General features: G+C 49.9%; 1 protein-coding gene across 1 annotated transcript; it reads right to left on the bottom strand.

Moving 5' to 3' along the window:
• Positions 1-5185: 5185 nt before the first annotated feature.
• On the bottom strand, positions 5186-10587 carry LOC149276485 (uncharacterized). Its single transcript, XM_089503593.1, has 3 exons — positions 10347-10587; positions 9418-9538; positions 5186-6158 (listed from the first exon to the last, which is right to left on the bottom strand). The coding sequence occupies exons 1-3, from the start codon at positions 10407-10409 to the stop codon at positions 5764-5766; spliced, it is 579 nt and encodes a 192-aa protein (XP_089359719.1). The 5' UTR covers positions 10410-10587; the 3' UTR covers positions 5186-5763.
• Positions 10588-10858: the final 271 nt, after the last annotated feature.

The following is a 10858-nucleotide window of genomic DNA, read 5'->3' as shown; positions in this document are numbered from 1 at the left end:
AGGCTAGGCAGTTGTCGGAGTCGAGGATGGCCCCGATGAACTTGACCTGTCTGGTCGGCGTGAAGTGGGACTTTTCCTTGTTGACCACCAGCCCGAGGGAATCGAAGAGGTGCAAGGCGAATGAGACTGCCTCGTGTAGCTCTTCCTGGGATTCGGCTGCAAACAGCCAGTCGTCCAGGTAGGGAAAAACCAAGAAGCCCTTCTGATGAAGGTATGCCACCACCGGTGCCATGCACTTCGTGAAGACTCGTGGGGCCGTGGCCAAGCCGAACGGGAGCACGTTGTAGTGGTACGAGTCGGAGCCGACAGCGAAGGCGAGGAATCTCCGGTGGGATTCTCGGATCCCGATGTGGAAATAGGCGTCCTTCAGGTCGACAGTCGCGAACCACAGGCCCTGGTGGAGGAGAGGCAGAATGGAGGCCAAGGTTACCATTCGGAAGCGACGGTAGTTCAAAAAGAAGTTCACTTGTCTCAAGTCCAGGATGGGCCTAACGCCACCATCTGCTTTAGGTACGGTGAAGTACCTGGAGAAAAAGGCCCAAGGATGTTGGTCGGGCGGCAAAGGGGAGATTGCCCCCTTACAAAGCAAGGTGCGCACTTCGTCGAGAAGGGTGTCCGAGGGGGGAGTGGACATGAAGGCTCCAGTTGGAGGGAGCTCTTGGAACTCGAGGGCATAACCCCTACGGACGATGTTAAGAACCCACGAGTCCGATGTTATAGAAGCCCAGGCGTTAACATAGGGCCTCAAGATGTCCAAAAAGAAGAGGGGTGAAGGGGAGACGAAGCGCGCTGCGTCCCTTCAGGCTCTCTTCTTCCCCTGGTCGGTATCCTGCCGGCGGGACTTGCGGTACCGAGGCGGGAAGGTGCGACGGCCAGAGGAGGAGGAAGACTGCGAAGGGAAGCGCTGTCTCTGAGAGCCTTGGTGCTGGGGCTGTCGGTCCCGGGAGAAGGTCCCTTGTGACTGACCTTGCGGCTGCCACGGGCGCTGTCGCTTCCGGAACGGAGAAGCCGGTGCTGAGGACATGCCGTGCTTCTTCGCCGCCGCCTTCATCCTGAACTTGCGGTTCAGGCGGTCGTCGGTCTCGGCGTGGAAGAGGCCGGTCCCGTCGAGCGGCATGTCCTCAATGGCCGCTCTAACCGTCGGGTTGAGGTCGGAGGCCCTGAGCCACGCGTGGCGCCGAAGAGCCATGGCAGCTGACATGGACCTCCCGGAGCAGTCCGCCATGTTCCTGGAAGTGGTGATTAGCCAGCTTCCGATGGAGTGGGCCTCGTCTCTGATCTCCACCAGCTGCCTCTGGATGTCATCTGGGACGTCCGGAACCATGGGAGAGATCCGTTCCATGAGGGTTTGGATGTAGGCCCCCATGCAGGCGGTGTAGTTGGCGGCCTTGACCCCAAGAGCCGAAGCCGAGTAAGCCTTTTTTGCCAGTCCATCAATTTTCTTTGCCTCTTTGTCGAAAGGGGAAGTAGCCTGCTTCGGAACGAAGCTGTGCTGGGCTCCCTCCACGATGGCCGAGTTTGGTCTGGGGTGTTCTGCCAACCAGGAGCAACTCGCCGGGGCGACCCTATAGAGGGATTGGACCTTGCGGGAGGGTGCCGATAGGGCGGCCGGAGCATCCCAGGACCTTTTCACGATGGTCTGGAGAGAAGGAAGGAGAGGAAGGCATGGCGGAGTGGGGACCCGTCCATGCACCCTACGCTCGACCGGGTCCTCTGCGTCGTCCCCCGCGGCTGCGAGCTCGATGTCAAGGGCCCGTGACATCCTGACCACGTGCTCTGTGAAGGCCCTGACGTCGTCCGACGGCGAAGACGGCCCTGGGTTGTGCATCCTCTGAGGGGAGGCCGAACCCGAGAGGACATCCTCGTCCGAGGGTGCCTCCGAAGGTGGCAGCGGTTCGTCTTCAGAATCCAGGTCGGAGGAGAGGGGGTCCGTCACCCTGACCTGGGATCTCGGGCGGGCGAAGTCCACTGACGATCGGGAGCGTCTGCGGGATGAGGACGGCGACCTCTCACGAGTACGAAGTGGAGACGGCGACCTCTCGCGTCTACGGGACGGCGATGATGACCTCTCGTAGACCGACACGGTGGGAACCGATCTGGCCGGGTCGGCTCGGTCTACGGGGTGGGGGTTCAGCCTGGTGAACTCCCTCAGGGCTCTGTCCTCCGGCACCGACATGTAGTAGCGGCGCGACTGCACGTCATAAAAGAGGTCCGGGATCCCCTGTATGTGGGCCAAGTGACCTTCATCATCGGTCGCCGGATGGGAAGGAGACCGATGAACAGGAGAGCGAGGGGCGTCACCCGTCCCGTGGATGAAGTCCAAGGCCGGGGGAGGCAGGGATGTAACCGGGGTCCCCTGGTCTACCGGCGTCGGCTCCTGGTATGGAGCTGGCAAGGCGGAGGCGCGGGCCTGTCTGGAGTGGGAGCGCTCCTTGTCCTTTGCCCTCGGCGGGTCGGTGGTGGGCCGATCCTTGGAGGGCTTGGCCTTTTTAGGGGCCGGATCACGGTCAGCCTTGTCATGGTGCCTCTTCTTCCCAGGCTTGGGAGTCTCCTCCGATGGGAAGAACGGGTTGTCCAGGAGGTCCAGGAGGACAGCAGTCGGTGTCGATGATGAAGGCCTCGGGGACCTTGCTCCTTGAACCGGTTCGGTATGCTCGCTAGGCATCGCATGCCGTGGTCCCTTGGATGCCTTGGAGGACGAAGGCGAGGCGAGATGGACCTCCGGTTTGGGAGCCTCCTTGGAACGGGGGCCCTCCGATCCCTCCTTTGGCTTGGAGGCCCGTTCGGTACCCTCAGTCCCCGATGGCTTATGGGGGCGCTTGGAGGGTTTGTCGGTGGCACTGGGCGGTTTGGAGCCACGGGCCACATCGGAGGTGGTGGAAGGAGTCCCGGCCGGGACACACACCACGCTGGGGACGGCGGCTCTCCCCGATCCCACGCTGGAGACACTTGCCCGAGAAGATGAAGCGGGGGGCGGCAGAGGCGGGACAGAAGAAGACCGCGGACCCCTTTCTTGCAATTTCCCCAGGGCAATCGCCGAAGTAAGCCGGGACTCACGGTTTTTCCGGGCCCGGGAAGAGAGGGATCTGCAGAGTGCGCAGGCCTTGGGGTCGTGGCTTGGACCAAGGCAAAGCAGGCAGGTGGAGTGCGGGTCCTGAACGGGCATCTTGCCCTTGCAAATGTCGCACTTCTTGAAAGCCGCAGGCATTTCAAAGTCGCCAAGTCGATGGGAGATCCGAAAACGAGGTCAACAGCGAAGTTACCAGGGGCGGGAGACAAAGAATGGTCAAGATACAGTCCGAGGTCAAAAACGAAAGTGATTCCAAGCAAGCAAAAGCAAGCGAAGGTTCCTCTGAAGCAGCTAGCGCGGCGGAAAAAAGGAACTGGGGAAAAGAGCGGGAAGGCAGGGGCCTTATAACGGGTGGGCGGAGTTACCGCCAAAAAGTTTCAATATGTTGCAGAGTAAACTCTGCCCAGTGATTCCACTAGGTTCCGAACAGCACTGCGCAGGCGCAGTGAAACCCATTTGTATGATTCGCAGAGACCACGAAGAAGAAAGTACAATGTAATCTGATTTCCTTATTCAGTTTATTCAGAATATTCCAAATGTGTTATATTTTGGAATTAAATGAAGTTTGCAGCAATATTGCACTCTGGTTATTTTGCTTAAAGGTCATACAACAATGAAATACTACATTAGCCACGCAGAGAAGAAAGGAAGGGAGATGGTGAATTGTCTAGACTAGAAGATGGTGGAGAACCTGGAGCTCTGGTGGTGCAGTGGTAAAGGTCAGTGCTGCAGCCACGGTTGTGAGTTCGATCCCACGCAAGGCTCCAAGGTCCACTCAGCCTTCCATCCTTTCATAGGTCAGTAAAAGGAGTAGCCAGCTTGTTGGGGGCAATTGGCTTACAGATTGTAAACCATTAGGGAGTGCTAAGTGCACTGACAAGTGGTACAGAAGTGTACATTCTATATTGCTAATGCTATAACACAGTAATTTGGGAATTGTTGCTTCTATACTTATTTATTTAAAGTATTTATTCTTTTCTCTTCAGCCACAAAGGATTCCAGGGCAGCTTACAGATAGTAAATTAGACAATTCCCTGCCCCTCATCTAACAATCTAAAAAGACACAACATAAAAGAGAAGGGAATGGCACTGGGGAAGAGGATCAAGTCAAGCAGGTACTTCTGGTTCTTCCCTCCCTTCAAGACCAGGGCAGTGGCATTTGGAATGAAGGGAGGACCTCTAAACCTAGTTCCCAGGTTTCCAGGGGATTGCCAGAGCTTTGAGGTTCCCCTGTCTCCCTCCTCTTGGCTTTGACCTAAAGTTTGGCTCTTCTCTCCCCCCCCCCCCCCAGGACTCCAGAGAAAACTCCCCTCACCCGGAAAATGTTGTTTCCAATGCTACTGAACCCTATCCTCTGTTATGCTTTCTATTTGGCACAAAACCCTTCCCCAAATGAGGCATCAGAAGGGATGGTCTCTCCTCTGCCCCACTTTCCAGGAGGGAAGGGGCTCCTCAAAGCCCCTTTTTCCTTTGGAGCCCCTTCCCCTCCATGGCCATTTCTCTCTCCAAGGGTCCCCCCTGCCTTCTCTTCTCATAATAACCCCACAAGTACGTGGGCCCCAAGGAATCCCCTGAGGAGGGGGCAGGGAAGGAAAGAGGGAGAGGAGGCCTGGCAGGTCCCTTGCCTTTCTTTGGGGGGAGAAGAAGGGCTTCCTTCCTTCTTATAACCCCCAAAGGGCCCCCCAGAAGACCCTCCAGCCATTCCTGTGAATGAATGAGGGCTCTCCCCCTTCCCTCCCTCCTGTGAGGCCAGCAATGGCTTCAGGAGCTGAGACTGCGCGTGCGCATATAGCCTCACAGTCCCTTCCTCAGCATGCGCAGGGATTGCCAGGGCCTAGATGCTGCTTCTTATTCTGCTGGCGGCCTTTGCGAGAAAGGAAGGTATGCGCTGGGGGTTCAGCAGCCTCCCCTTCCTTCGCTCCTTTCTTCCTTTGAGGAAACTGCAATGCAGCCCAAGGTGCAGAGCTGGACTCAGGAGGGAAAGGCAAGAAAGGAATGGTCTAGTTTTGAAATATAGCTCTCTCTGCGTATAATGTATATTTGTGTGTTGTTTGCCCCTGCTGCTCTTATGGCTGGGAATGGAGCTCAGGACTGAGAAGAGAAGAAAGGGTGAGTTTGGGCAAGTTCAAAGCTTCTGTGCATCAAAGAGTCCAGTGTGTTGAAACAGCAAAGAACTTTATTCAGAACACATAGAAATTCAGTGTTTAAATCAGAAATGCCCACTTCAATACAAACAATACATTAAAACCCCAAAACTAAAAACATCACCCTTTTCCAAACCTAGCCCCACCTCCAGTTCCCTCAATTTATGCCCCACAGGTAACAAGGCCCCCTTTCCCATTCCCACAAACTATCCCTTTCTGTTAATACCGTCCTCCAACTTTCTTCAGTCAACATCCTACACTTTGCAAAAGCTATCATTCCCTTAAGTATTCTATCCAGCTGTAGCAAATCCCAGCCCCCACCTACCTAACCTATACCACGACCCACACACCCCAGCCAAATTTATAAACTAAAGCAATTATCTATACTAACAGCAATTAAAATCTAAATCTAACAAAATACTACTTTAAAAGATAAACAGACATATGGACAGACAAACCTTACAAACAAAATCACAAGAGCCTTTTCTTAGCACCATTGGATGGAAAAGATATTTTTTGTATTTCTTATTGACAAAAATAATTAGTTCACTACTGGGATTTGTGTAGCTTCTCTCCTGTGTGGACTCTCTGATGTGTCTCTAGGTTTGACTTCCGAGAAAAACATTTCCAACAATGCTGGCATTTGTATGGCTTCTCTCCTGTGTGGACTCTCTGGTGTTTCACTAGGTTTGACTTCAAAGAAAAACATTTCTCACAATGCTGGCATTTGTATGGCTTCTGTCCTGTTTGGATTCTCCGATGCATGACAAGGACTGACTTGTAGGCAAAACATTTCCCACAATGCTGGCATTTGTATGGCTTCTCTCCTGTGTGGACTCTCTGATGCATGACAAGGACTGACTTGTAAGCAAAATGTTTCCCACAGTGCTGGCATTTATGTGACTTCTTTCCTGTGTGGACTCTCTCATGACTCAAATGTTTTTCTGTAAAGAAGAACAATGACAGATGAGAATGGAAATCAGAGTAAAGAGAGGAGGGTGTTACCCCATGATTAACCCCTCCTTATTATAGATTAAATTAATAAAGTTGCTGTGAGTAACCCAAGCATGACCCTGCTGCTTATGCCCCTAAATCCATTTAACGGTTGCATCCTTACTCATAGGAGCTAGCAAAGAATGGGGTCTACCTTAAGGGAATCACTGGACGGAGATATTCATACAAAGGACTTTTGAAAAAAATATTCCATTAACCATGTGCAAAAATACTTTGATTGCCAGGTAGCATCATATCCTGTGAGACTGCCATAGAGTCCTGAGTCAGAGCCCAAGGCATGATGCAAGCTAACTGCAGAGGTCCCTTCATGCTGTTTGACACCAGGAGATGACTCACAACCAATACAGTATACAGCTCACATGCGGATTGGTGTGTATTGGATTGGTGTTGTGTGTACAAGAGATGGTGAAGTTGATGGAAGTCGAGGAGGAGAGCTTGCAAATATTTGTAATATTTTGCAACTCAAGAGAGAGAATCTCCAAGGATTTTGATGAAATCAACTGTGTTTGTGACTTATTTTTCAGTGTGAAAAGTGGTCAGTGCATTGCCAATATCTATATCTGGATATTTGCTTCCGACTCTGTTATGTTATTGTTGAGACAAGATGGATCTGAGAGCCAGTGTGCTAATCGCTTTTGTCTGAGATATTTCCATCAAGCACCCATTGCATTCAATTTGGTTTCAGACCATTCTTCCACCCAGGAAACATTCTAAAGCGATTTAAACCTTTTTGGACACTCAGTTTCTGCTCCCAAGCAACAATTACAGTATAAATATCTGCCCTGGATGGCTGTTCTTTGATGCCAGTCCAATCACAGACACACAGTCTGTCGGTTTACATGGCTAAGCACCTCAATGCACTCGGCAACCCCACTTGTCGCAGGAGCTCCTGACTTCTCTTCCCATATGAAACCCTCAGCAATTTGAATCCAGATCCGCCTATGTAAAGTATTACCATTATGAAAGTCTTACATCTCTTGACCACTCCCACATGTTATCTAGTTCTTGTGCATGTGTGTGAACCCTTACATGTGTGTGTGTTGCTTTTCCCCTAAATAAAAGATAAAACCTATTTCAAATGCCTTTGGAGTTCTGTGTGCTTCTGGGCCTGGTATAGTTGGGCTGAATCCCGAGGTCACTCTTGTCCCAACCAAACTATACCTCTCTTTACAGCTACGTACCAAACTTCCCTAAAAGCATCACACTTGCGGGTGTCCTTACCAAACTCCAGCATTTTGGGTAACAAAGGGCCTCTGGAATCAACCATGGAGCTAAGCAAACTCAGGTTGGACAAAAACATTAGAGAAAAGGGAATTTTTGTGTCGCCTTTCCTCTCTTCATAGACATTGTTGATAACTGCTAAATGGAGTCCCTTAATATGTCTGAAAACAAGGGCCTGAGCCTTGTTCTCACCAGTTCACTCAATCCAGTCCTTAAAATCTTTAAGTGGTGGCTGCCTCCCAATCCCCAAGGCCCCTCTCCTGGCCCTTCCCAGAGGTCCCTTCCTCTCCGCACAGAGCTAGGCGATCCTGACTTTCGTCCTGCCTTCCCCTCCTGGATCCCAGAGGCCTGATCCCCTTCCCTTTCTCCCTCCGCTCTCCAACCTTCCCTCTTGCCCATCTGCACTGCTTCAGCATCTCACCTTCACCATCTGTTCCCTGCCTTTCTGTTTTTCACATTCCCTCCTTCTCTCTATCACAGACGGAAATACACCCACAGAGTGTGTGTGATGCATAAAAGGGACACTTTGAGGCCCATTTGTTGAGAAAGGAAGGATAATCAATATACAAATAACTAATTGGGAAAGGCAGAGCAAGGGGGATTGGGACCTGGACTCCAATTTTGGTGAGGGTCAAGTGCCAGAGAGCAGCCTTAAAACATCTCTAAGACAGGGATGGACTACTGTTGTTGATGGGTGTGTGGTCACATTGCCACCCAGGGGATCTCAAGGGCACCCCCACATGGTATTCCATGGGGGATGATAAATAATATTTTGCCCCTCAATATCCGACAGCATCCCCTTTGCCCCTGTTCTCTGAGCCATTCCAGGGTCAAGGGAGCCATTTTACACAAGAAGCCTCTCCAGAGTCTCAAAACGCTGTAGGAGGCACCAAGAAAGGCAGCAAACTTGGTCAGGGATGGGCTGAGGAGCATTTGGAGCCAAAAAAACATTTTTCTCCATGGTTCCTTCCCACAAAATCCTAGAATTGCCAGTTTAAGATATGATATTTAGAATCCCTAGAAAATGGAGAGCAATAGTGCCTCACTAAACTACAAATTCAAATATTCTACAGGATGTTGCTATCACAATTAAACTACGCATGAAAGGGATCTAGGATTCTTAGTAGACCACAAGTTGAACATGGGCCAACAGTGTGATGCAGCAGCTAAAAAGACCAATGTGATCCTAGTCTACATCAATGCGAGTATAGTGTTATGGCAGGGGGTTGGACTGGATGGCCCTTATAGTTTTTCAACTCTTAAGGTAAGTAATAGTGCAACTCTATTCTGCTTTCATCAGGGCCCACTTGGAATACTGTGTCCACTTCTGGTCACCACAATTCAAAATAAATGTTAAGAAGCTGGAGTGTATCCAAAGGAGAGCAATGAAAATGGTGAAGGGTCTGGTAACCATCAAGCCTTATGAGGAGTGGTTTAGGGAGCTGGAAATGTTTAGCCTGGAGAAGAAAAGGTTAAAGAGTGGATATGATAACCCTGTTCAAATATTTGAAGATATACTGAGGAGGGAGCAAGCTTGCTTTCTGCTGCTCTAGAGCAAAGGACACGGAACAATGGAAGCAAGGCACAGGGAAAAAAGGTTCCACCAAAATATTAGGAAGAACTTCCTGACAGTAAGAGCTATTCAACAGTGGAATATCCTCCCTCAGAGCATGGTGGTGTCTCATTATGGTTGTTGTTGTTGTTGTTATTATTATTATTATTATTAATTTCTAAAGCACTTCTTCTTTGAAAGGCTTTAAAGGTCTTTAAACAAAGGTTGGGTTGCCATCTGCCGGGGATGCTTTCAATGAGTATTCCTGCATGGCAAGGGGTTGAATCAGATGGTCTTTGTGGTCTATTCCAGCTCTATGAATCTATGATTCTAAAGTGGAATCATAGTGCCATGATAATGTAGTATGAAAGGGTCCTCAGTCTTTATAGGAAGAGCAATGAATTCAGCTTCCTTACCCACAAAAGCCACATTCTCATAATTCTCGATCATCACATAATTGTACATATGTTTCTGCTTCTTTGTCAACAGTTTCCATTCTTCCTGAGTGAAATGTACTGCCACATCCGCAAAGGTCACCTGCAATAGAAAATAGCCTTCATTCAGAGAATGACTAATACAAAAAAAAAAAAAAAAAAGTGGGGGGGAGCACATGATGCATCCCAAAATTATTTGATAACCTCAGAATTTAGTCCAGGAAATGAACTTTAAATTCTGTTAACAAGAAAAAAGCTACTGCCTTTGAGATTCAGTTTGTCTCAAATTCTTTCAATATAATATACAATATAATAAACAATATATTGCTGGGATATTGATAATGGATTAGGATACTGACTATCGCAACACCTATAGTACATTTAGCCATTTGTTGCCAAATTTCAGAGGCAAATGTCATTTTTAAAAAGCAGTTCTGGGGAGCCCTGTGAACTTGATGGCCACAGGGCCACCCCCAATTTATATCCAGAGACATTCTCCCAACATTTCACAGATGGGAAAAACAAAACACATGTGGGCAAGCAACACCAGAAAATGGTGAAGATGGAAGAGGAAGATCACACAAGCAGGAAAGGGCACAGCAGTTTGCTTTTCCCTCAGGCTCCTAAGAAAGGAAAGCCCCTGCCCCCTTCTTTCTTCTCCTCTCCCCACTTTTGAATTGATGGAGTGCAAACTCCTTGGCACTCCTTATGCAGAAATTGAAATGAGCAGAAGAAAGGGGAAAGTAAAAGGAGGAGAGAGAAACCAGACTATTTAAAAGCCCTTGAAATAATGGGGTCACAGAGGATTAACCAGGACTGTCTCTGCCAAATTCGGCCAGTATTTTATTTTCTTCCCTTTCATAAATTGGCCCAGCAGTGACACAGATGAAGCTATTAGGATAGTGACTCACCAAAGAGTGCAGCCTCTTTCTGCTGGAGCGCAACTTCCTCTGCTTGGCCTCTGTGTTGGCCATCAGGAGGGCAGGGGGTCCTGGTGGCCCTGCACTTGGTCACTTCCAGCAAGAGAGGCCCCAAAGCCGTGTACAAGGAAGCCGAGATGAAGTTCCTGAGAAAGGGGACCAGGATTAGGATTGGCTTGGTAAGAAACCCTGCAGCACTCAAAGAGACAGAGAACAGCATCCTGCTGGTGACACACACAGATGACATATGCCTCTTTTGGGCCAATGCAGAGGTGGGCATTTGCTTCCTCCCTCTGCACCAAACAAAGCTCCCCAGACCTAGCATAGATTCACTGCAGCTCCCCTACACAACAGATACTCCATGCCTTCCTAGAGTGTTGGGGGATTAGTGGATGGGGAATTTGAGAGGGCCCTGGTTATGTCCCCGTAGCTAGATGTGAAATGAGTGCATCATTTGTTGAAACCTCCTGACCTCCTCAGTGGCCCTCAGAGGAAGATGTCTT

Source organism: Sceloporus occidentalis, unplaced genomic scaffold (assembly GCF_023333645.1).
Source record: "Sceloporus occidentalis isolate IW3139 unplaced genomic scaffold, rSceOcc1.0.p SCAF_237, whole genome shotgun sequence".
In the NCBI taxonomy this organism is placed as follows: Eukaryota; Metazoa; Chordata; class Lepidosauria; order Squamata; family Phrynosomatidae; genus Sceloporus; species Sceloporus occidentalis.
The sequence above is the reverse complement of the archived record's forward strand: the minus strand, read 5'-3'. Positions and strand labels throughout refer to the sequence as shown.